Source organism: Gopherus flavomarginatus, chromosome 2, assembly GCF_025201925.1.
Source record: "Gopherus flavomarginatus isolate rGopFla2 chromosome 2, rGopFla2.mat.asm, whole genome shotgun sequence".
In the NCBI taxonomy this organism is placed as follows: Eukaryota; Metazoa; Chordata; order Testudines; family Testudinidae; genus Gopherus; species Gopherus flavomarginatus.
The window spans coordinates 276,476,173-276,503,455 of NC_066618.1; the positions used below are offsets into that span (position 1 = coordinate 276,476,173).

Sequence of the window (27,283 nt, forward strand, 5' to 3'; positions counted from 1 at the left end):
TTAGTGAAACATTTATTTTAGAATCAACTTGTATTTTTCAAGACTGAAACAACGAAAGGCATTTCCTGAGGAACTGCAAGGATGAGCAGCATGAAAGGACAACAGTGGAGGACATGTGGAACTTTAGTAGTGCTCCTTATTTTTCAAGTTCAGATTTTTGGTTTCAATGTTGACAATCAACCTGCAACAGATGTCTGCTCAACACACACCATTTTACCTGGACCAAAAGGTGAGCTAGTTAATACCAAAGCTGATCAGAGTTGAAATTGTGAGCCAGGAAGGGATTTGTGGTGTGGGATGTGCATCACCAGTGGGCTGGAGATGAAGGATCTGAAGAATTGCAGATCTAGCCAAATGAAATGTGTAGAGGAAGATGGAGGGGAAGTGAAGAGAAAGGCTGCAGTGAGGAGACTTGAGAATTATGGAATTTTTTAAAAAGGTTACTGGAACCAACTCCTGCACTTTCATATAAAGTGTTTTCAAATTGGGGTATGCATACCCCTCAGGGTACACAAGCTGTCGTCTGAGGTACGTTGAAAAAATTCTGTAATGGCGGACAACACCTTTTATTTAGTAAGACTTGGCAATCTAATCAACATTTAATCTCCTTTCAATTAAAATTGCAGCCGCTGTGCAACTCAGAATCAGAGGTATTTTAAACTGTGAGGCATGCCCCCCTATGGGGCACTGAGGAATGTTTGGGGGGGCTTGGGCCAGTCCTGCAAGGCAGAGCTCAGAGATGGGTCACCACCACCACGTCCTGACTCACCTCTGCAGACCACCCAGCCTGTCTTGGTTGGGTGTGGAGGGGGACCAGGGCCATCGTTAGGCCTAGGCAGCATACACAGCTGTGTAGGGTATCCAAAAATGTGGGGCACCATTTCCTTACTGGCTGCGGCTGGAATCCTCTCTTCTCCAGCCCCTCCCCTGTGCTGGGCTGGTGGGCTTCTCCTCGCCCCTAGCCCCGCCTGCTCCCTCACTGGCTCCTAAGCCGGCCAGCGGAGGGCTCCAGACTCCGTTTCTGCTGCCCTGGGAAGTCCAGAGTGCTGTGGCCAGTCACTGGAGCGGAGTCCCTCCCTGGCCCCTGCCTGCCTGTGCCACTTGGTCTCCAGCAAGGGCAGGACCCGGGGCCAAGACAGGAGGAGCAAAACTTCCACATGAGTCAGCGGGGGTCCGGGGGCCTAAGCTGACAGAGCGCTCGCTGTCTCTCATACGTCCCTAACACACACACGCACACACACACACACACATACACTCTGCCTCTCATGAATCACAGTCCCCCAATGCAGATTGTCAGGCACACACATAGTCTCACACTCCCCAACACACACTCTGTCACACAGTTCCCCAACACACAGTCACACACACACACATACTGGCTCCCTCTCTGTCTCTCTCGGACGCACTGACTCTCTCTCACACACACATGCACACACTCTGTCACGTGCACACACACACACACACACACACACACACACACACACACTTGTATAATTGTTGTTGTTATTACTGCTTGGTACTTCCTGTCCAAATGCTCATGGTGAGCCCGGACTGGCTAGGGGCTGCAGAAGGGCTGTGGGCTCTGGCAAGATGTAGCCCCCATGTGACAGTGTGAAGCCTGCCTTGAGCCGCTGCATACAAACTCAATGTGTCAGCAATGGGGGGGGGTTCTGGGGGTCTGCAGGTGCGGGTGGTGGCTGTGCTCCATCGACACAACGGGGTCAGAAGCACTGGCTGGGGACTGCCTTCAGTGGAGCATAGGGGCACCAGTTTAATAATACTGCATAGGACCTCATAAATCCTAAGGATGGTTTTGGGGGCTGGGGATGGTCGCACAACCAAAAATTGTATCACACACTGGGGCTCAACTCAAAAAGTTCAAACTCAAGTCACTGCTTGCCCCCTGAATGTTCCTCCATGCCCCCTAGGGGGCACGCCCCACAGTTTGAAAACCTCTAGAAGCTGTTGCTAAATGGGAGGCAGAAATATGCAGGGGGAACGTGACCCCATGTGCCAATCCCACACAACACCTCTACCTATCTTAGAAGGGGGTACTTGGTAAACTACATTATTTGAACACCACTAATATAAACTTAATATCTTGTCCAAATTGTTTCAGCTAAATTAGATTGCTCCTGTTCAACGTATGTGTTCCCAGGCAGTTGATATACAAAATAGTAACACTGTGACTTCCCTTAAAAGCAAGCATTAACCAAGTGACAGCTGATGGTTGCGCTACTTGTTTCTACACTTAAGGGGAGAATACCATCATAATTCTCACTGTTTATAAATGCCTACTTATAGATAGTGAGCACTGCAGCACATATCAGACTTGATCTAGGAGCTCCATGAATTCACATCATGAATAGAGCTAGGATATAAGTCCAGGTCTCAGACTTGTTCCTTTGGTCTCATCCAGTAGGGACTAGGAGCACTCAGTGTAACCCAAGCCTGGTAATGAGCGAATCCAGCAATTATGATGTTCGGTCTCTGTTGCTTCTTGGCCTGAATAATGGGTTGGCATGATGATACCAGGGGAAGGGAAGAATAAAAGGAGTATATTGAGGGGATGTTTAATGCTCCTCATAACTAGAACATTAATATTTTCAAAGGGCTTAATGGCTCAAGGCTAGTAAATGAACATGGAGCTCATCACCTTAAGTCACTGCTTCAAATCTCCTGTCAAACAGGTGACCAGTGACCATCTGACAGCAGTCTACTCTTTATGGGAGATGAATCTGTGGCCTCACTCCAGTTCCTAGTGGACAAGAGCCCATGTTAGAAGTCACACACCTGGCTTTTACTGGCATGACAGCCTCATCTGCAGTCCAAATGAGAATCTAAAGACTGAATGGAACAATGTATGAACTACCCCCTTTCCTGTAGAGAATCCTCTCAAGGTCAGTGATGAGGCACATTGGCCAAAGAGGGCATGAGAAAGTTTGCAGTACTGCTGCCACTTTGTACCTGTCCTGTGACTAGAGGAATCCAGACACCAGGTGTTCTAGCTGTTACAGCACTAAATCCACCAACAAAACTTTCCTACTGTATTTCTAACTGTAGTATCTCAAATGAAGGCTTCTCTTGCTTTTAGCATCATCATTATCTTTCTTTGAAAAATGCTGTATCTGTGGTGCAGCCTGTTTTCCAGTTTTCAGAAAATAGGCAACTCTCCAGCTTCTTAGCCAATTTGCCCACATTTAATCCCTCTACCATCTCCTTTCTACCATCTAGTGGCAGGCATCACAGCATAATTTATTCTGCTGAGAGATCACACAATATGCTGGGCTATCACTTTGTAGCTGTGCCACTCACAGGCTTTGTGCTTCTCCTGTGACATAATCTACCTTTACCGTAAGAGGCCTGTAGGTGCACCGAGTGCCTCAGATCCTATGGCTTCACATTAAATTGAAGTTGTACTGTGCATTTGCATTACTTTTAAAGTCCACATTTCCTACAGGAAATAGCAGCAAGAACTTACATTTTTTCATGTGCTCTGTGTGGAAACCATCTTTGTTCAAAAAGAGCCAGTTTTCACCCAAAAATTATTTGCTCAAAACATTGGTCACTTTTTTCACACTTAGAACAAGAGGTGTCAAATTAATTACTTAGGTAGCACAAAGGGATATGAGTAATGGGATAAAAATAAGTGAGGGGAAAGATAGGCTGAATATCAGAAAAAAGCCTTCACGACACAGAGCCATTAGGCTCACAGGAAAGTGACACAAAACAGAGCCATGAAAAGTTGACTGGGCAAAGCACTAGACAATGTACTGAGGGAATGATTCTGCCCTGGGCAGTAGGGATGGACTAGGGGGCCTAATAAGTCTTTACCATCTTTAATTTCTAGGATAAAGCCCTAGAAGTTAGTATCTATCAGAGCTGTTTGTTATTAATAACTTAATAGCCATTAAAGTCTGACCTCTAGTGGTCATGAATGATATCTACAATGCATGTTTTAGGGACTGACTAATTTAGTATTCCTATTTGTTTTCTCCATCTTTCTGTTCGCACACCCTTTTTTCTACTGTTGGTGCAGACAGATCAGTTATTATTTTTAAAAGCACTATATGAGCAGATGACCAACCTTTGCACGCATACTAACGCGCACACACACATACACACACACACACAAAAAAGCAGGCAAACTTAAACTGGTTTCCAGTTTCCTCGCCAATCTAAAACTCAGCTCAGATTTGCAAAGAAGGCTACTAATTCTTTTGATGAACTTGGGCCTAATGCTACTTCAGTCTGGTCCCACCTTTCTGAGAAGGTTTCATCCCTGATAAATTCTAATAAGGTTCTATAAAATTTCTTCAGAATAAGACTATAGAACGTCATCAAGATTGATGGCCTCTCTATTGAATCTGTAAACTCACCAATAAAATTTAACAGCATATTATAACCTTACTACAGAATTCTGTATTTGGGACAAAAATTTCTATAAGAATTTGAAAACTTAGATTAACAAAGTGATTAGTGATTTTGGATGCCCAATTTGGGAGACATTAAAGGGAGCTGATTTTTAGAAGGGCTGAGCAAACACTCTGAAAATCAGGTTAAAGTACCACAAATTGTACCTCCCGCAAATTCCCATATCCAACATCGCTAGCCAGTTTTGAAAATTTAGGCTATTATTCAGGATTAAAAATTATAAGACAAGGACCAATTCCTGGATTCAATTGATCCCCTGAAGAGGGAAGACTACCCTAACTATACACACAGTAGGCAAATTAAGTGAAAAAGTCCTTTAGAGGAAAAACTGGACCTCGTATATAGTCTCAGATAGAAGCAATGCAAACCCTGCTGACTCTCACTTGGTTTCACCAACGACGTCAGCCCAAAGCAAAGCCCAATGGATACAAACCCATACAAAAAGAAGCCAGAATAAAATTTGCACAAACCTCTGAATTGAACAACCCAAGTTTCATCCAGTTAGAATGGGAAATTGTGATCAATACTGTTATTAGTGGAATGTGGTTTCCAGATTGATGTGGTTTTTTATGAATCATCAGTAAAAATTACACAGAAAAAAGTTTTGCATGAGTACATTGTACAGAGAAGTTCCTTAAAACACATATTACAGCCAGTGTGCACCAGGTCACTTTTTACCCTCCTGGCATCTCTATCTGATGAGATAAAGTAACTGACATTTCCCAGACAGCATCTGTATTAATCAAGTCTAAACTACTATGACACATTGAGCCAAAAAATTTCCACAGAAACCTTCTGGGATGGCTTCTGCTTCTTCTTTCTTTCACAATAGCCTGTTCTCTCACACCCCACGCTCCACATCATCACCGAGGGATGGGTAGGGAACTTTAAGCCTCCACAGTTTTCACAATGCTGACCTCTCTTGGTTCTCTTGTGTCTGATGATTCCTTCAATGTTCCCTCCCCTCTCCTAGGCAATCTCACAATTTCTATCTTTGGCCTTTTCCTCTTTTTCCTGCATCCCCTCTCAGAGTGATACTATCCCTTCATACAGCTTTAGCTACCATCTATGAACTGAGGCCCCATAAATCTTGCTTCCCATTTCTGGGATGTCTCACTCTATCTAGTTCCATATCTCAGTCTGGATGTCACACCATCAGCTTGAACCTAACCTGGCCAAAACTGAACTCCTGGCCTTTCTTTGAAACCCTCCTCTCCATTCCTCTCATTCTCTGTCACTGTTAAACACATCATGATACCAAGGGTAACCTTGGTCTCCTTCCTTTCTCATGCCTCTCACATCCAAATCCTATTACTTCTTCCTCAACCACCTGACCTTTTCTTTCTGTCCAGACTGTTAGAACTCTCACTCAGGCCCTTATACTCTTCTATCTTGATGGTTATAAGCTTTTCTCCGTATCTTCTGACCCCCACAGTGCTCTCCTCTAATCCATATAAAATTAGGCCACTAAAATCATATTTTGTGCCAATCTGATTACATCAACTCCTCTTTGAATCCCCTATTATTTCCCCCTTTCCGTACTTCTACTACTTACCCAACTTTGTCTCTTATCACCTCACTAGGACAGCGGGAGGCCTGGTTTCTGACAGAGACTGAGACTTTCCAGAAGCAGAATTGTATAAACACAATTACTTAGGATGAAATGGGCAGCAGTACTAGAGACCACCATAAACCACACTGTGGGCTGCTCTTACTGTACAGAAACACATAATGATATAGACCTGCCTAGATATCTTATTTCTGAAGCACCTTATCACCTGGTATCTGGGCAAAAATTAATATGTTAATGTCAGAGTTTTAATGTAGCAAATCATTTTAAATAATACATCACATTTCTCTACAGATTTTCATTACAGGATCTGTAAACTCTTTATAAAGTTAAAGATTATCAGCATTGTATGCCCAGGGTAGTTGGGGCAATAAGGGCCAAATTCAGAACTGGATGACTACCTGTCATAAACAGATGGTTAAGGGTTAATGTCTCTTTTACCTGTAAAGGGTTAAGAAGCTCAGTGAACCTGGCTGACACCTGACCAGAGGACCAATGGGGGGACAAGATACTCTCAAATCTTGGTGGAGGGAAGTCTTTGTTTGTGCTGTTTGTTTTGTTGGTTGTTCGCTCTTGGGGCTAAGAGGGACCAGATGTGCAACCTAGGTTTCTCCAATCTTTCTGAAACAGTGTCTCATGTTCAAAATAGTAAGTACTAGCTAGAAAAGGCGGATTAGTCTTATGTTTGTTTTCTAAACGTGTGAATGTGTATTTTGCTGGAAGGATTTTTTTACTTCTGTTTGCTATAACTTGAATCTCAGGCTGGGGGAAGGAGGAAGTCCCTCTAGTCTATATGAGCTGAATACCCTGTAAACATTTTCCACCCTGATTTTACAGAGATAATTTTTACTTTTTCTTTCTTTAATTAAAAGCTTTCTTTTTTAAGGACCTGATTGATTTTTTCCCCTTGTTTAAGACCCAAGGGGATTGGGTCTGAACTCACCAGGGATTGGTGGGGGGAAAGGAGTAGGGGGAGGTTAATTCCTCTCTGTTTTAAGATCCAAGGAGTTTGGATCAGTGTAGCCTCTCAAGGTAACCCAGGGAGGGGAAAGTCTGGAAGGGGGAAAGGAGGGGGGATGGTTTATTTCTCCTGGTTTTAAGACCCAAGGGGTTTGGGTCTTGGGTTCCCCAGGGAAAGTTTTGGGGGAACAGAAAGTGTGCCAAACACTATATTTTGGCTGGTGGCAGTGCTATCAGATCTAAGCTAGGAATTAAGCTTAGAAGTGTCCATGCAGGTCCCCACTTTTGGATGCTAAAGTTCAAACTGGGGGAAAAATACCTTGACACTACCCCACTGCAAATGAGACCAGAATCTGGCCAAGAGCGTTGACCAAGATCAAACAGTGATCAGGGTAAAATCAGAAATATAACCTAGATCTTTTGACTAAAAGTGTATATCTACACTGCTGGGTCTCTGAGACCTGGGTTTGTGGACTTAGTGTTTCCAAGCCTATGCTTGAGTGTCCACCCTGCATTGTAAACATGGGTTTACAATTATTGGACCTTGGTCTCACAGCTGTGCTTATGCATCCATATTGCACTAAGCAGACTTTTGGACTCGGGTCTCTGGCTTGAGCTGTGTCCACACTGCAAAATGACAGGGCTTGGTCTTGAGTCACAGAGGGACGTGTGCTCTGACCCAGTCCCCTAGCAGGGTCCTAGGATCCAGATCCTGAGTGCTTGCTGACCTGACTCAGACTATTTGTCTGTGGACAGAAGAGGGGGTTGGGCTCAAACCTGAGTCAGAGCCTGGAGTTAGTCTGCAGTTCCCCCAGTCTCATTCTATAAGCATGGGGCGGGGAGCTGATTTTTCAAAAGTGCACTGCTGCTATTGACTTCTTTTGGAGGTGGAGGTGCTCAGAATTTCTGCAGACCTGACCCTAGACCATGCCAGCTCCCTAAGGTCTCAATCCAAGTCCCATAAAGTCCATGATAGTCTTTCCTGGAACTTCAAAGGGAGTTGGATTGGGCCCAGGATGAGAATCTGGACTGGAATGAAATCTGAAGAGGGATACAGGAAGTTTCCCTGTAGCAATGTTTTGGGGTTTTTTTTACTTTTCCTTTAATTATTCTGACAAATGTTGCTTGTAAACTCTCTGGCATGGGTCAGTGCTTCAAAGTAACATTTACTGTGGTCTCCAGTACTGCTGTCCATCTCTCAGCCTTACTAACTGAGCTTACATAATTCTCTTTCTGGAAAATCTCAAACTCTGTCAGAAACCGACCTGCCACTGTCCACTGTTCTTGCTGAATATATAAATGACCTTACCACATCCCATAGGCTGTCCTAACCCATAACCAGTGTTCCCTGTCAGCACCTCATATGTTTGAGCTAAAAAAATTCTATAATTTCAAAAGTTACTTTCATCCAATTTCTTACTTATTTGGAATGTTGAGAGCTCTCTTTCTCTCTGCCGTACTCCACATGTTGTATATGTGCAGTCTTTTTACAGAATATCTACCTGAGTGAGGTGATATAGATAAACTCGGAACATGAAGGGCCGGATTTTCTTATCACTTACACTAGTTTTACATCAGTGTAACAACATTAGTTTGACTCCCCATTCAGATCAATGTAAATCATGAGTCCATGGAGTAACATCATGAGGGCAGTGACAGGAGAATTAGGCCAAGAGTTACACCTTTGTAAAACACATGTAAATAGAAGGAGAATTGGGCCCAATGTCTAAATGTTTTTTCTAGTATTTACCAGAAAATCCCACCCAGAGGCCCAGGTTCTCAGCATAGCTCTATTAAAGTCAACACTAGCCAAGGATCTGGCGTATTGATCCTCATGGTAATCAGGAGTACAGCTGGTCAGGAATTTTTCATTGGAAAATACCAATTTGTTGAAACAGGTTTATCCAGGTGGAACCAAAGAGCCAGAGATGGGAATAGCCCAGTTAGGATCCTCACTTGGCATGTGGGAGACCTAGCGCCTGATTTGAAGCCAGAGCTTCAGCCTGGGTCTCCCACATTGCAGGTAAGTGCCCCATCCACAGGGCTATTGAGTCAATCTCTTCTGTTGGAGCTGTGCTATTTGTATAGATAATTAAATATTTGGGGGAGGGGGTGAAGAGAGCTGTGAGAAATCCAGGTTTCAGTCTCTACAGCTCCATAGGATGTAATCATGTATTCAGAATGAACAGCTCCAATCTGAGACACATAGATGGTATAACCTGGTGGGCTGGCTTGCCTGGAAAGAAAGCAGGGACTTGTTGGGTATTCTAGAAATGGAGGGGGGCTATTCTAGAAATGGAGGGGGTGTTTCTCTCTTTTTTGTGCAATGAGGATTGGAGGGGAAGGGTGTTCTCACTTCCTCAGACACATTTCCTGCTGTGTCTCATCCTGATGTGGAACAAACCAACAAAACTTTCAGAAACTTTGAAATTCTTTGCAAACTAGGATGATTGTTTTCCAGCCAGTCCTAATCAGCAGTAACTCTACTGAAGTCAATGGGTATACACTGAGTTCTTTAAACTTTAAATGGATATTATTGGGTTTCTAGCTACTAATTGGGAATGGGATAGGAGAGAGAGGAGAACAATAAAATGATATTTTTTTCTTTTTAACTGTTATTTCTTTATTGGCAGTGCCCCTTTAAATTTCACAAAAGTTCTACTGATTGGTAGTGCTCAAGCCACTTTCTTGGAACTGGTTTTTGTTTTTTAATTTATTTTTTTATCTCATCCCTTGTCAGTTACAAGTAGAAGTGATCTGGTGGCTGTTAAAGGTCTAAGTGCTTGTAGCTTTTGCTCTCCTGGCTCACACAAATGCAAGAAGGCTGAGCAATTTCTTGTTCAGTATGTTCATTTTAATAGCTTGGTATTTTAAATTAGTGACACATGGCAAGTGGGTCAATTTGATGGAATACTAAAAGGGAACAGAAGACAACCATGCTTCAGCTTGATGCACTGACGTGCCAACACATAGAGGTAGAAGTAAGTCACCTCTGGCAGGGGTGGCTCTAGGTATTTTGCTGCCCCAACCACGGCAGGCAGGCTGCCTTTGGCGACTTGCCTGCGGGAAGTCCCCGGTTCCATGGATTTGGCTGCATGCCTGCGGGAGGTCTGCCGAAGCCGCAGGACCAGTGGACCCTCCGCAGGCATGCCGCCAAAGGCACCCTGCCTGACGTCCTCTCGGCAACCGGCAGAGCGCCCTCCGTGGCTTGCCGCCCCAGGCACATGCTTGGCGTGCTGGTGCCTGGAGCCGTCCCTGACCTCTGGGCAACCGTAGTTTAAAGGAAACAATCTGTTAATTGAGATAGAATTGAACCTACCACACAACCACCTTTGCCTCCATCCCTGAATACTATCAAGAGCAGATCAGAATGTAGGCCAGGCCTTACACTGTAAGCTCCTCAGGGCAAGGACTCAGTCTTCTTTTTCTGTAAAGCAACATGTACACTGATAGAGCTGTACAAAGAAAAACAGTAGGATGTTCTGATCCCAATCCAGAGTTGTGATTCAAGCCCCTCTGTGATGTGAACATAAATACCATTTGCAATGTACAGGCTGAAATAATGTAAGTGGATAAAAAGGTGCAGGTGGCTTGTACATATTAAATCACAAGAGATGACGAGGGACTTGCTCATTTAAAGAAATGCATCCACCCTACTCCTTCCAACACAATGGCAAACCACAAGAGGGCAACATCACTTAAGACTTCACATTTCAAAAGGAAACCTCTACAATACTTTCAAAAGAGGAGCGGGGGAAAGCAGGGGACTTAAATTCATAACTTTGCTAGATAGTAAAAACCATGGCCTGAACATAGACACTGGATTTATGGCTTAGTACAACAATCCATAACCCACTAAGTTCCTTGTTTTGACCTATGACTGCAGAGCTGCTCTACATTGAATGGTCCCTTACAATATGTGCTAACTACTTATTATGCTAAACAATCTGTTCGACCTTGCATTTTGCTGGGATTTCCTTTCCCAGACCTGAAGAACAGCTCTGTGTGGCTCAAAAACTCCTCTCTCTCTCCAACAGAAGTTGGTCCAATAAAAGATATTCCCTCACTCTACTTGTCCTTACTTCCTAGTCCAGGCTTTCCTTGCTTCACAACAGCCTATCTACGAGATAATTAACAGGGAGAATGGCATGGAATGTAATCAGAATTAACATTCAACCGTTATAATTTCAAAGCTCTTTACAAAGGCAGGCAAGTATCATTTCCCCATATTCTAGAGTGGGAAACTGAGGCACAGTTTAGTGAACTGACTCTCAGTCAAGTGCTCCATACACCAGATCACAGTTAACCCATGCATCTGAGGAAGTGGGTATTCACCCACGAAAGCTCATGCTCCAAAACGTCTGTTAGTCTATAAGGTGCCACAGGATTCTTTGCTGCAGTTAAACCATTGACAACCCAAAACTCTGAATGCAAACTGCTCATTAGGTACCCTGATACAGAAGGAACTGTTGCAGCTTTTAAGAACAAGGAGTACTTGTGGCGCCTTAGAGACTAACAAATGTATTTGAGCATAAGCTTTCGTGGGCTAAAATCCACTTCACTGGATGCATGCAGTGGAAAATACAGGAGGAAGATAAATGTACACAGAGGACATGAAAAAATGGATGTTGCCATACACACTCTAACTAGAGCAATCAGTTAAGGTGGGCTATAATCAGTGGAAGAAAAAAACTTTCATAGTGATAATCAGGATGGCCCACTTCCAACAGTTGACCAGACGGTGTTAGTAAAAGTAGGGGGGAAAATTAGCGTGGGGAAATAGGTTTTACTTTGTGTAATGACCATCCACTCCCAGTCTTTATTCAAGCCTAATTTAATGGTATCCATGTTGGAAAATAAATTCAAATTCTGCAGTTTCTCGTTGGAGTCTGTTTTTGAAGATTTTTGGTTGGAGTATTGAGACTTTGAGGTCTGTAACTGAGTGACCAGGGAGGTTGAAGTGTTTTCCGACTAGTTTTTGAATGTTATAATTCTTGATGTCTAATTTGTGTCCACTTATTCTTTTGCGTAGAGATTGTCCAGTTTGGCCAATGTACACTCTTTGGGAGGACTAGGGGAAAGTACCTGACAATGACAAGTATTCTATGGAGCAGCAACCATCTTTTATTATGCGTGCACAGTGGCTAGTGGAGTGGGGCCCTGATGCTTGATTGATGGCCTCTAGACACTGCCACAATACATATAATGCCAATATTTCCACTAATTCCAGGACTGGACACAAAGGCTGATCTGGATTTTTAAAGGGCCTAGCTTCCAGTTATGTATCTGCTTTATGAAGCACCTTTGCAGAATCACTGCAGAGATCTTCAGGATAAAGGTTCTTCAATGGTCCCTTATTTGCTAATTGAAGGCCATGGCGTTTCTGTATTTGTTTTGTGACAACTGGTTTTAAATATCCAAAACAATGTTTATGTAAATGAGCATAATCCCCATCCAGCTCCCCATCCAGCATATGCATGGCAGGCTCTTGTGCACAGCCACCCTTAGGGGTGAGTTGGGGTTTGTCTTTATTCTGCTACCTAAGCAATTAAATAATTTAAACAAATCCATGGGCCCGGTCTGTACTTACTGACTGCACTCACTGACAGTTTAGCACGTTTCTCAGCTATATTTTCTCCCAGGCTGTTTATCCCCAGGAGTTCCTGTCCCTCCTAGCAGATGTTCTTGCTTTAATCTCAGCTTGACACTCAACCTTTTATTTTCCTCATTTTGAGCTAATGAGCTCTGGTCTGGCTGCCAGCATAAGTCACCAAAGTCCCAAAGTTTGACATCCATTCTGTCAAAGCTGGTCTCAACTACATATCACCAGTTTATTCACAGAACCAAATCAAAAAGCCTGCCTCATATAAAGTACATAGAAACTTTATTTCTCTTTTGGCACCATCAGGCGTAGTTCAGAAACAAATGATGTGAAATCAGAGCAGGGCCCAACTTCTCAGCTTCTTTCCCACATTTTCATTTGGCTCACTTGCTGTTTGTATTATAGACCTCTCAATCAATAACAAGGCAGTCTCCATTTTTTTCCATTTGCTACGATATATAGCTGTGTACATCAGAGGAGAAGTTTTTGCTTGTTGTTTTAGTTTCAGGGTTTTGTTTGTTTGGTTGGTTTTTGTTACTCCAGGCTGAGCCTCAGGAGATCTGGGTTCAAGGCCTACTTCTGCTTCAGACTCTGTGTGACCTTGAGCAACTCAACTATCCAGTGCCTCCAGTTTCCATCGGTGAAATGAGATTATTTGTGCCACCATTTGTCTGTCTTGTCCACTTAGAGTGTAAATGCTTTCCTGTAAGGCTGTCTCTTACTATTGTATGTACAGCACCCTGTGTGCAATGGGGCCTTTGTCTTACTTGGGGTATCGATATGCTATGGAAGTAAAGTTCAAGGAACTTACTGCCGTGGACTTTCCCTGCAGACAAATTTCAGAATCATGTGTGGGAGTATTTGCAAAACCCAAATTTTACATTCAGACACACATACAGCACGTGCCAAGGGCTGATGGGTTGACTTGCTGGGATCTATGGTTTGCTCCATTCCAATTTCTACAGCTATTGATCTGTCTACCTTAAGGTTTTATACTGCTGTCCATCACCGCAGTATCTGAATGCCTTCCACATAAAATCACAAGAAACAGCAAAAGCCCTAGTGCACTCTATGGTATTTATCCCTTTTTGGAGTCATAGCTCTGCTTGGGATAGGCCTTTATTTTGTTTTTTGTGTGGTGAGGGTTTAGAGGCAAAAAGGAATGTCAATGTCATTGTTATGATGGGAAGGTTTTGTCAAAGTAGAATATGTTGCAGCATTTCCTGAAGCCGGTTTGTTCCATATATATCCACTGTACCTTCAGAATGACAACTAAAGAAGCCAGTAGTGTCAGCCAGTCAATTTTACTTTTGGAGAAACACATGATAATATTTATTGGACTGTATGAGTTGGAGCATGATGTTTTATTTTATGTTTTTTAAGGGGATGACGGTGAAAAAGGAGATCAAGGAGAGGTTGGAAAACATGGAAAAGTAGGCCCCAAAGGACCAAAAGGTACGTGTGGTAGTTTTGATAGTATTGATATAGGGATATTAATACAAATAAAACAGAACAATATGTCAATTGCTAGTAATGATAATGTCTTGGACTACTGCTGTACCAAGAGATCTCAAAATATTTTCTAAACATGAACTGATTAAGGCTAACAACATGCCAGAATTACTATTAATATGGGTATTACTATTACTCTTATATACCATAAGAAAGTCACAACTTATGACTGACTGCAAACAGTTGTGTGACAGGCCAATAAGTTTCTATTGCTGACTTCCTTCTATTACTGCAGTTCATCGTAACTGTGGCATGTGGAAGATCGTTAGCCGATCAGATCACATATGCACCTCCTGGCTTCATGGCTAGTTCATCAAAAATAACCTGGGCCCTAATTTCATCTCCTCTTCAGAATGTGAATGAGAGGAAAAACTGGAGGAAAAACTGCAACATGTCTGAAATTATATGGCTATAATGGAGGGATTTCCATTTAGCTCTGATTAGGAACATTCAAAGCCACGTGTAACAAGACATAGCCTGACTTCATATTTCAACATATATCAAGGTTTTATTGTCCCTTGAGTCAAATACCTCCTTAGGTGAAACTTAGGCTAAGAGTTACCTCTAGGTCAATAAATCTTGACATTTATCTCAACAGAAGCCAATATCTGTGGAATTTTCAAATTTACAGATGAGCAAACTGATGCATAGGGGCCCAGATCTCAACAGTAGTTAGACTGCTCCCATACATTGAAATCAATGGAGGGTAGGAGACTCAATATCTGTAAGAACTGGCCAAACAGCAAGTCACTATCTAAACTGGGACTGGAGTCAAGCCTCTCAGCACTCTGCTCTATTAGACACACCCCCTCCTTGGATAATGAACAGTACGACAGCATTCTGAGGCAGAGAAAAGTGCTGCTAATTACAGAGTTCAGAGTAAAGCTTATTTGAGTGTCCCATCTCATAGTTTAATCAGCTGTTTTTGCAATACTGATGCTTACACATGTTCATTCTCCCATTTGGCAATGGGCTAAGTACATCAGGACACTAATCCATAGCATTGTTTTACATTTTATAGCTAGAATATTTTTTTTAAATTCTGTTTACTAGCTGTTATAATTAATACATCCTCTAATTCTGTATATACATGGTCTACATAAGAACATGTGTGACATTGCTTCAAATCATAAAATAGTGACTGGAGCAGATCAGAGGGAAAGGGATTAGTTAACATGTGTTTATTAAATGTTTTTGTGGCATTAAAGTCATATATGTAGATGGAGAGCCCACAAAACTAGGAGCTCATAATTTAGCCAGCCAATTTGCAACATAAAACAATGGCAAGTATAAAGGTGTGTATTACCATTGGACTCTGTGGACCAGAAAAATCCTGTAGTGACATGCAGCAAAAACACTGGGCCATATTTGGCAATCCTAACTTTTACTGCAAGTAAGGACTTCAGAATTTGGTCCGGTAAAAGAAATAAAAAAAATACTTGACAGGGGTTCTCAAACTTCATTGCACTTTGACCCCCTTTTGACATGACCCCAGGAGGGGGGACTGAAGCCTGAATTCGCCTGAGGCCCATCACCCCACGCAGGGGGGGCTGAAGCCCAAGGACTTCAGCCTCAGGCAGGGGGCCAGTAGCCTGAGCCCAGCCACGGGCTTCAGCCCCAGGCACTGGGACTCAAGCTTCAGCTTTGGCCCGAGGTCCCAGCAAGTCTAATGCCAGCCCTGGTGACTCCATTAAAATGGGGTCATGACTCTCTTTGGGGTCTCGACCTGTAGTTTGAGAAGCACTGAGCTATTGGCTATGGATTTGTTGCGTAGCATAATTAATATATGAATAACTAAAATGGGTTTTAATCTGTATTTTCAGTATAAAGGATGATGGTACCGGGCATGTCAATTGAGAGGTTTAATAATACAAGAAGTTCTGAAATGTCATGTTGTTTATTCCATAGTACAGGAGTTCAGAACCATCCATTAGTATCATCCTAATACCTCCAGACACATAGGCCTTGCAATGCTGAGCAGACAAATCTCTAAATACATTTAAAATTCTGGGCCGGGGAGACTGAGCAGGAGGTGAAAAGATAGGCGGTCCTCTGCATAAAATCAATGGGAATCTTTAAATCTTTTTTTCCAGCATTAAAATTGCATTTCTGATGCCTGCTAAGAACTTGTCAATTACAGAGATTGGCAAGAAGGATAGAGAGCCCAATTTTTGACCAACACATTGGGGACCTCCAGAGCTAACAGCATGAGCTGCTATGGAGCTAAAGAGATGAAGCTCTCTAAGAGGGGATGTCACAGACTCGTATCCCCTGTGGATTTGCCCAGAAGAGGACCAGTAACACACATAGCTTCATTGCACTTACACACCTTGAAAAAGTAACAAATCATCTAAAGAATTAAACAGTGTCCTGCGAATGGGTAAAACCATTCACCTTCTTTTCATTGCTTTCCTTTTCAGGAAACAAAGGAGCAGTGGGGGATAGTGGGGATCAGGGAATGATTGGGAAAATTGGCCCAATCGGTGGAAAAGGTAATTTATGTGTTTCATGTTAATATTTTTTTTGGGGGGGGGTGAAGGTACATATTCAATTATGACATGATTTGTATGTTTTTAAGAATTACAAATATTAAGTACAAATAATTCAGATTCAAATAATGTCTGATTTATGTCCCCCAAATATATTTACACAAGCTAGTTGGGGATCATGATACAGTTTGGTGTGTGTATGTTCTAGCTAGGCTAAGAAAGCTGATCTCTTTTAGATTACAGAATAAAAAGCATAGGGTGAAATCCTGGCTCCAATATGGCAAAACTCCCATCGACTGCAATGAGGCCAGGATTTTACTCGCTTACTTTCAAAAGCTGAGGATCACGAGTCAATATTCTGCTGCTTATTATTCATGCCTAATGCCTGGACCTGGCTAACCACCTTGGTGTGCAATGGGCAAGCTCCTTGCGGAAGACTTAGATTTGGCAGTGATTTTAGGACTCGTGTTCTGACACCAATTACTTAGTCTGAGAACCTGTCCCTTGTATATAAGGTAGAATATAACTACACCTGTCTGACCTGTCAGAAGAGGCCCTCAGTTTTCAAACTTACACATACAATTATAAGTTACTGCATAAATACATCAAATAAACATACATGTGCTCTCTTTATTCATATTGTTTGGTTTAATTTCCACTTAAGCAGGAAGGAAAGGAACGGAACTTTTATTACCCCTGGTCACAGTGTAATGGAAATTTGATACAGCTATATGACTGTCTGATTTGCTCTGAGGTTTAATTTTTACTATGGCTTGTAACAACCAATCATAAAGTACAACACCTGTGCACTCAGCTTTATTAGTGTGTGGTTGGTTGTGTTAGTTTTAAAGACAAAACTGTAACGATGTTGCCTCTGGAGGGACACAACTGAGAGTACCAATTCAGGACAAATTGCTTAGAGCAGGGCAGTTACAGCCCAAGGCTGGGGTTTCTCCGCCTTTGAGGCACACCAAACCAGCCAGACAGAGAGGACTTTGGTTTTACCCCACTGGCTAGCCATAAGTAATACAAGCAATTCCCTTAGACACTCCAGTTTCCCGGTATTACCACCAGCGTCATTCATTATGGGATGAATGGTTATGAAAAATCAACGCCCCAGTAAAAGAAAAAAGAGGTTCTCCTGATCCCAAAGGACCAAGCCCAAGGCCCAGGTCAATATACAAATCAGATCTTACCCACAAATCACACTGTTGCCAAACCTTTAGAATCTAAAATCTAAAGGTTTATTCATAAAAAGAAAGAAATATAGATGAGAGCTAAAATTGGTTACATGGAATCAATTACATACAGGAATGGCAAAGTTCTTGGTTCAGGCTTGTAGCAGTGATGGAATAAATTGCAGGTTCAAATCAAATCTCTGGAGTACATCCATAACTGGGATGGGTCATTCAGTCTTTTGTTCAGAGCTTCAGTTTGTAGCAAGGGTCCTCCAGCAGTAAGAAGCAGGAGTGAAGACAAAATGGAGATGAGGCAGCTGTCTTTTATAGTCTCTTCCAGGTGGAAGGACACCTTTTTGTTCTTACTGTGGAAAATTACAGCAGCAAGATGGAGCTTGGAGTCACATGGGCAAGTCACATGTCCATGCATGACTCAGTTTGCAGGCCGATACCATTGTTTCCATGTAAGTTTGAACGTTCCCAGGAAAGCTCAGATGTGGATTGGCGTCTGCCAAAGTTCATTGTCAGTTAAATGTTTCTTAATTGGGCACTTACTGAGAATAGTCCCTTCTCAAGAAGCTGACCAAATGCTACTTAGAATCAAACCACATTGATATACAAATACATAGCCAATATTCATAACTTCAACTACAAAAATGATACACACATACAGATAGCATAATCATAATCAGCGAATCACAACCTTTCCATAGACACCTTACACGACAACCTTTGAACAATATTTGCTGCAAATATATAACAGTGGTTGCAACAATGATCTATATGGTCACAGGTTATGTCAATATCATCACAAAAACACCAAAACATTTGTTTAAATAATCTGAAAGAACTATATGGACTTTGCAAGCAAATAAGAAAAAAAGGCAAGTCTAACTTTTGGCTTTGCATTACTGAGTCTCAACCTATAGCCTTTTCTAACATCAGTTCCCATTGGCTTCAATGGGAGACATGGCTGAATAAAGATAGTTGCACAAGGGGAATGGAGAGCTGCTTTAGACGTCTGCTGGGGATTCCCCTGACTCAGCTGGAGTAAAGCTAGTGTGTGCTCCCAAGGGTAGGAGCAGGCTGGAGATGGGTAGAAGATGGAGTGGTCCCTAGCTGACTGCTTTAGCCCATGTAATTGAGAATAGCTGGCCCTTAGGCTCCCAAGCAAGATCAAAGGAGCAGAAAAGTAGCTTAGATCTCCTCCATTCCATTGACTTCAGTGGAATTACTCCAGATTTATACAGCATTTGCAGAATGTGACACCAAGGGACAGATTTTCAAAGATATTTAGGCACCTAACGATGCAGGTTGGCATCTAGTCAGATTTTCAAAAGCACCTAAACATGTAAGGTGCCTAACTCCCATTGATTTCAATAACTTGCCAAGGTGCTTTTGAAAATCCCAGTAGGTGCCTACTTGCATACTTAAATATCTACATACCTTTTAAAATCTGACCCCAACTTTTTAACTCAAGCCAGCTCTTTGTCTAACATAGTAACTGTTATATTTACATCACCTCTGATGGTCAAGAAAGAATTATACAATCTGTTTGGAAGAAAATGAGGAAACAAACAATTAAAAATGTGTTTCTGTTTCCAGAAGCAAAGGTCATTCAAGCTAGATGGAAGAAATTGCTGCTGGTATTAGGGTTCAGTTTATTGCTTTAGGTGTTCCAGGGGTTTCCTGTCACAAAATTGAGGTTATACCCAAACCAAGAAATGAATGTATTTTATCATGCTAACTTACTATATGTCTGTGATGAGGGAGGACAGTGAGAAAGAATTTTTGGCATCCCAGGTTAAAAATAGAAAAGGGGGAACTGTCTCTGATGCCAAAGAATCCCATTCTTTATTACCAACATTTGTAAGTGATTCTTTAATACGGCTCCTTATGCCATTACAAACAACAGCCAAGATCTTTGAAACAGTGACTGGTGTTTTTGCATGCCTCAGTTTTTTAGTAACTAATCTGAGACACTTTAAATGAGCCTGATTTTAATGAACATCCGCCTTCTGCAAATTAAGCCCCTTTAAGGTGCATCATTAAGACACCTGAGAATTGTGGTGCCCAAAATCACTAGTCACTTTTTGAAAATGCTGGCCAATGTCTATTATTGATTTTCATGAGATAAGAATTCAGTAGTGTTATTATGTATTTACACTGGTATAATTTTGGGCTTCTTCATGGCACATTACTGTGAGAATCTACAGAACACTGGAAGTCTTTGAATGTGGCTTAGTGTACTATGCTTTCAAGTAGTAATAATCAGTCACACTTAGGACTTCCACTACAGTGCAGTCATGTCCATACAGGGATGTTGATGTACAGCACTGCCAGTTCACACCCTGGCTTGCCTAAGAGCACTAATTGGCCCATAGAATTTAGCTTTTACTAGATATATTAATATTCTTCAGTATATGAACAGAAGACCCAAACCCATTCATGGTTTAACGCTATAGAGTATTAGGTGCTTTAATGAAATTTTCCAGAATTTCCATCTGTCTGTACAAAAGAGCGTCAGTTATTTTTAATTAAAATGTTCATAAGCTCCTGATGTCTTCCAAAAAAATATAACTATATTAAGGAAAAGAAATAATGTAAAAATACATGGTGTGAAACTACAAGATAGAATTAATAAAAGCAGGGTTTGATCTCTGAACTAAAGGTGCTATTTAATCTATCAGAGAGAGCTGAAATGAATTTTAAATAAAGTCAGGCACTTTTCTGTTTCAAACAATTGTGAGTGGCTTTGAAATAAAGCTGCTCACTCATCTTTTTGTATTAGTACAGCCAGTTAGATATGGATCATTTGAATGATTTTCAAAATATGAGAAACACAATAAAAATAAAAAATATCACATTTCTATGGATTTATTCTGTAATGAAATGAGGTCCCCTACCTACCTCAGCTAGAGAGCTGTTTGCCAGTGGTGTGCATTGCTTAATTCACTGGGTTTTGTCAAACCAGCCTTATCCTGTATCTTAATTTTACATGATGTAATCCAGTGTCAGATGGACTCAATCCTGCAAGATGCTCAGAGAATTCCCACTGACTTGCTTTCAGCATCTCATGATCCAGCTATATAAAGGGCATTGTGCAGCTCCCCCTTAAATTGAGTGGGTACCAGGCACCACCCACCCACAAGAGGCCTGAGCTATCAATGGATCAGCTATTAAAGTTTTCTCCTTTTCATTCACCAGAATTAATCATGGATTGTTTGATTTGGCACATCTGCTAGAACAGCACATCAGTGTCCTTCTGCCAAATGCACACAGCTAATACATTACTAAATAAATTTCCAACATGTTTTTCAAACACGCTCTCCTGAGATATGGGAACATATTTTTTTTTCTTCATTCAGGTGACAGAGGAATCAAAGGTTTAACTGGAGTGCCTGGAGGGAAGGGAAAAGCAGGTATAGTATGTTAGTTACCACCACATTTCCTGAGCTGTGTCTTTCTACTACAGATGGTTGAACCTGCTGGGGTGCTGGGGTTTCCTGACATTTTGTAAGTTTGGGGTTTCACAGAAAAACTGAGATCCATGAAATGTTTTCCACCCTTAATTTAAACCCTGTTTCTTTATCGAGACTTTTTTAAAAAACAAAATATAGATTTTTAACTAAATGGCAGCTTAGGCTGTGCAAACCGTAAAGATTCTTGTGAGAAATTAACTGCATCCCTCCTCTTCCTGGGAGCAGCAGAAGAATGAAATAAAATATACAGCACCCCAGAGGTCATATTTTATCAGGCCCAAACACAACCCAGACTTCAATGGTTTCAAGTTGTCATGGTTGTTAGTTATTTCTACTGCACAATAAGTGCACAAGAGAGTTTATTGATATAGTCCCTCCTCCAAAAAGTTTCCAATTTAAGGGCTCAATGCTCTTTTCTATGTCCCTGGTAGAGAAGAGTCTATGCCTGAAAAGGGGGAATGTCCCACGTCTGTAGCATGTTCATCCCTTTCTCTGACCTAATAGAAGTTCCCCAGCCCAACTCTCTGGAGCAGGAGTAGAGTGGGCTGGGAAGCCAGCTGGTCTCCTCTGGATAACCCCAACCCACAAGTGTCTGTGTTAACTTACCTTGCTTTTACTTCTCTACCATAGGGAGATAAAGTTATAGGGACAGCTGTGATAGGTGAAGTTCCGGCTGGAACACAGAATAGATATGAGGGGCAGAGGATATGGCGATTAAGGGGATGAAATCTCCTACATCTGGGATGGACCTTCCCTACCCCAGGAAAGAATTGTTCTTTTTCAAGATCAGAGATATCTAAGTGGGTGAGAAAAATCTAAACCGAAACATCAATGAAAAGTTACAGTCCCATGTTAAGGAGGCACAGTCCAGCTCCCAGTGAGATCAATCAGAGTGTTATCATCAGTGTGTGCAGCACTGGGGATAAAGAGATGCTAGCTTGCCACACGTCAGCAGTAAGTCTTCTAGAAGGTCTGAGAGCAGATTGGCAGGTCAGGCAGTACCATCTACCCACCCTCCATTCCCAGCTGATGAATCAGATGTTTTCTGTGTTGTATCAGGCACAGTCTGTGAATGTGGGAGATATCGCAAAGTTGTTGGACAACTGGATATTAATGTTGCTCGACTCAAGACAGCCATGAAATTTGTCAAAAATGGTAAGCTTCAGCATCATTTATTTTACAGTTCCCACCTTTTTATTAATGATTATTATTGTTATATTAAGGTAGTGCCTAGAGGCCAGGGCCCCCTTGTGCTAGGCACTGTGGAAATATATATAAAGAGACAGTCCCGGCCTCAAAGAGCTTCCTATCTAAGTGTAAGATTATAGACAACAGGGTGATACAAACAAAGAGTAAAGGATGCACCAGGGACCAAGGAGATGATAGGTACTAGCATGAGTAGCACTGGGCCACAGCACACCCACTGCCCATTGTCACGTTCGCAGTAGGCATCGCAGCAGAGAAGAGCTAAGGAGGGATTTGAAGGAGGACAGTGAGGTGACTGTAGATATTTACTAGGAGCTGCACCCAAGCTCGATGGGTGGCGGGGAGAAAGCACAAAGTTTCTTGTTGGAAAATGTTAAAAAATATCATTAAAGGCCTTCAGCTCTGATTCTGCATCGCCTGCCACCTGGGCTAGTCACTTTCACGTGGGCAGCAATCAGAATGGTAGCACTTCATAGCCACTTTGACTACCCTGACTATACAAGCAACAAGCGTGTGCCAGTCTGCTCCATGGTGTGCAAGGGAAAAGGAGGACACAAGAAACTGTCTGCCCCTTCCAGCTCTGCACAGCAGCTGGGTGTAATTGGAGTCCCAGTGTTCACGCTTTCCTCGTGCCCCTGAGGACTCTGAGGCCTGGTCCACACTAAGCAGTTAAACCGATTTTAACAGCGTTAAATTGATTTAACGCTGTACCTGTCCACACTACAATGCACTTTATATCAATTTAAAGGGCTCTTTAAATCGATTTCTGTATTCCTCCCCAACGAGAGGAGTAACGCTAAAATCGATATTAACATATCCATTTAGGGTTAGTGTGGCCGCAAATCGAAGTTATTGTTATTGTTATTATTGGTTAGCTACCCTTAGTTCAACGCTCCGGAAATCGACGCTAGCCTCGGACCGTGGACGCACACCGCCGAATTAATGTGCCTAGTGTGGCCACGTGCAATCGATTTTATAATATCTGTTTTATAAAACCGGTTTAAGTTAATTCGAAATTACCCTGTAGTGTAGACGTACCCAGATACCCAAAAGAGGATAAGCCTGGATACCAAAGAAGCACACTTGTGGTCAGAGTTGCCCAAGCAGGCAGTTGGGGAATGTGCTGTACACCCTGAAGAGACAGAATTGTGGCCCCTTGGCCCCAGCACACCTGGGAGCTCTGGGTAGGCCTCCACCCTATGCACAGTGCAGGCTAGTGCTTGTCTGGCATGACTGAACCCTCAGAGGCCTGGTTATCAGAGATGCTGAGCACCCACTGCACCCTTTATAGTCAATGGATATTGTAGAGACTCAGCAGCTATGAAAACCAGTCCAAATTCAAAGGCCTAGCTTTAGCCACGCAAAAACACTGGCCTCCACTTACACTGAGAGGGCCCTAATGCTGTTAGCGTTCTCGCTTTTGCTTTCTGGAGTGCTGTGCTGGCATCTATATTAAGTCACAAGTGAAGTGAATGTGGTGATCTCATCTAGTTGCCCAGGCTTGTTTGTCCATCAGGCAGGACATGATCTGAGAACGACAGCTGCAGAGAGGCCCAGAACTGATATGTCAAGGGTGATGCTGAGTAGTCAGGACTGAGGAGCACTATGCCTTGCCCTCACTTGTATAAGAAGCATGCCACCCTCATTAATATCATTCCCTGTTCAAGCCTTCATCATTATCACCAGAAACTCAGTTGTGGGAAACCCATTTCCCAGCTTTATGGGCTATTTCCAATGTTGTTCTGTTTAAGGAGAGACTCATGTACATTTTGAGAGACCGTTAATAGGATGTTTGTTTTTCTTTCTAAAGTAATAGCAGGAATCAGGGAAACAGATGAGAAATTCTATTACATAGTCCAAGAAGAAAAGAGCTACAAGGAGGCCTTGACCCACTGCAGGATCAGAGGAGGGATGCTGGCAATGCCGAAAGATGAGGCAGCCAACGCACTGATTGCTGATTACATCTCCAAGAGCGGCCTCTTCCGCGTGTTCATTGGGGTGAACGATATGGAAAAGGAAGGGCAGTTCATGTATGCAGACAACACTCCACTGCAGAATTACAGCAACTGGAAGGAAGGGGAGCCGAAGAACACGTCTGTGCATGAGGACTGCGTGGAAATGCTCAGCACGGGAGAATGGAATGATTCAGAGTGCCATCTGGCTATCTACTTTGTCTGTGAATTCAAGAAGAGAAAATAAAATGCCAGAGTGCTTGCAGGGTAGCTTCTGGACCTGCTATAATTTCTCCTGATTTATCCATTAGAGGTGATGCTCTGGGCAGGGCTAGGAGGGATAGGGCCTGATGCTGCACTCACATACACCGGTGTAAAGCAGGAGTAACTATGTTTAAGTTAGTGGAGTTATACTGGTGCACGTGGAGTCAGAATCAGACCTGCAGAGGGCTCCTAGCTTCCCAACTCATGGGGAATTTCAGTGATTTTTATTTGGAGTTTAAAGTTCTTGGGCTAAATTTAGAACCAGCATGAATGAGTCTGACTCCATTGTTGGAGTGACAGTATGTGAATAATGGGGAAAGTAACTGGTGGAACAGCTTATTGAAACGTTGCACAAACTCCACCGAGGGAGAAAGTGTGGCTTTTAGCCACACCAGCACTGCACTGGGGGTGGCGCACAACCACACTGCTCCACAGGTAGCACCAGCTGCACCAGGGACGCACAATATTTTCTGCAGCTCCCTAGCTGTGTTAGGGAGTGGAGGAGTAGTGTGCAATGTCCCTTTAAGAGCTGGGAAAAATCTCCTGTACTGTCCCAGTGGTAGCTGGATGGATATGCTGGCTGGTATGGAGCATCACTCCACCTGCTCCCCACCTCTCCCTGCCCAGTTGCTCTGTGGTAGGGATTGCTGGGTCTGGGACTCCAGGGGGTGCTGGACCACTGCATTGTTCAGCCTTTTTCTTTCCCTAGTAATTGGCTGGCTGTGGTTTTGTTGGTTTGGTTTTTGGATTTGGCTTTTTCCTCAGTCGCTTGGGGGATGAGAGGTGAGCATCAAAAATGTTTTCTGCCCTGGTCAGCTTACTGGCTAGGGCTGCTCCTGTTTGCATGGGCAAGTGGTCAGCAATGAAAGCAAAGGCTTTGCTGTCAGATCCCAGCTATTTATTATTCTACTTTGTCATTTACCTAAGAGGCCAGATTTTGATACCCTTGCTGGTGCCTCCTCCCTGAGTACTCCTGGCGAAATCATTGGGGCTGCTCCAAGACCCTCTGTAGGAAATACTCCAAGATCATTTGGATATCGGGCTTGATTTTAACCAAGATTTTAAAGATGTGTAGGATATAACATTTTAGAAAGTGATTTAGGTGCTTAGGAGACTAAGGCTATGTCAATACTACTGCGGTAAGTCGACCTAGGCTATGCAACTCCAGCTACGTGAATAATGTAGCTGGAGTCAATGTACCTTAGGTCAAGTAACATTTGGCAGTAACATTTGTGTAATTTTTTCCTTTATAGAAAAAAAAAAGAGTTAAATGTAAAAATATCCTACCTGTGCATTCGTACAACATTATGGTTAACATTATGGTTAAGATTTGGTTACTAACTTTTTATTAAAGATAACCAAAATTTAAGGCAATACAATTATTTTATTAATGTATTAAAAGAAAGGTTGACAAGACAAAAAGTAGGTGAAAACAATGGAGTTGAGACTCAGAGTAGTTTAGTTACAGTACAGTGGGAATACCTAAAATGTTTATTCTGGTCCCAGAGATATTCACAATTTCACAGATATTCCCTGATTTTGGGAAATAGATATTTAGGACAACCACTAGACCTGCAAATGTCTCTAGAACCAGAGTGAACTTGAAGTGCACCTACTGTAGATTTTTACATACACTATCTATAATGTATATATAGTAAAACTTATACCCATGATCATTTTAGCCTATTTGGCCCATCTTTCCTCAAACAGTTCAGCCATTAATCTCATATAGACAATAAATCCTTCCATTTCCTTTAATTCTTTTATTCTGTTCAACCACATGTTAACAGTGGGTATTTGATTTTGCAGCCATAGTGATGAAATACATTTCTTGGTCCCAGCCAAAAGACTTCTAAACAGGTACCTGTATTTGTTTAATTTCAAATAAGATCTTAAAGGTACACAAGTCAGAAAACCCAGCCATTATAACAATCACGTGACATGTACTAAGACAACTAACAACACTATGTTCAGTAATAAAAATAGCACCTAGGCACTGAGGGAAATGGACAAGTTACATTTTCTTTGGAAAGCACTGGTGTGGGTTTTCTGGCTTTTATGTGCTTATATTTTGCATTTAATTCATTTTTAGTGTGAGCAAGAATGTTGTGAAAGAAGGAATGAGCAGGATCAAATGAGAGGCATAATGTTTGTTGCTTTCTGTTTGCACGGGAAGTGAGAACAACATCTTGTAAAGGTATTTTTGAACTCTTCCTGTTTAATCACTACGTACTGTGTGCCTGACTGCAGTCATCCCACCCCACCCTCTGAGTTTCTCCATGCTGATATTTCAACATACTGAGACAACATTTCACTCTAATTTTTATTAGAAGGGTGGGGCTGATAACATGTACGGTCCTGTCTTACAGACAAAAGTGGCAAGGCAGGAGAACAGTAAAGCAAACTAAAGAGAAACCACAAGGAGGATTTGGTGGGGTGAGGGGAGCATGCATATTCTTAGGCTCTGATTCAGCAAAGCACTTGTATAATGCCCAATTGTAAGTGTGTGTTAAAGTCCCATTGAAGTCATATGTGTAAGTGTTTTGCTGAACAGATGGATTTAAGCATGTGCTTAAAACAGTCCAGTGTTATTTATTCTTTTGGTCTTATTATTTAAAGTGTAGAATGATTAAA

The 27,283-nt window shown here is 42.3% G+C and overlaps 1 protein-coding gene across 1 annotated transcript; it reads left to right on the forward strand.

Annotated features, from left to right (window-relative positions):
• On the forward strand, positions 1-27,283 carry COLEC10 (collectin subfamily member 10). The gene is made up of 6 exons (XM_050941289.1): positions 1-229; positions 13,950-14,021; positions 16,499-16,570; positions 21,114-21,167; positions 22,287-22,382; positions 24,244-27,283. Exons 1-6 carry the CDS (start codon positions 82-84, stop codon positions 24,630-24,632), a joined length of 831 nt encoding a protein of 276 aa, XP_050797246.1. The 5' UTR covers positions 1-81; the 3' UTR covers positions 24,633-27,283.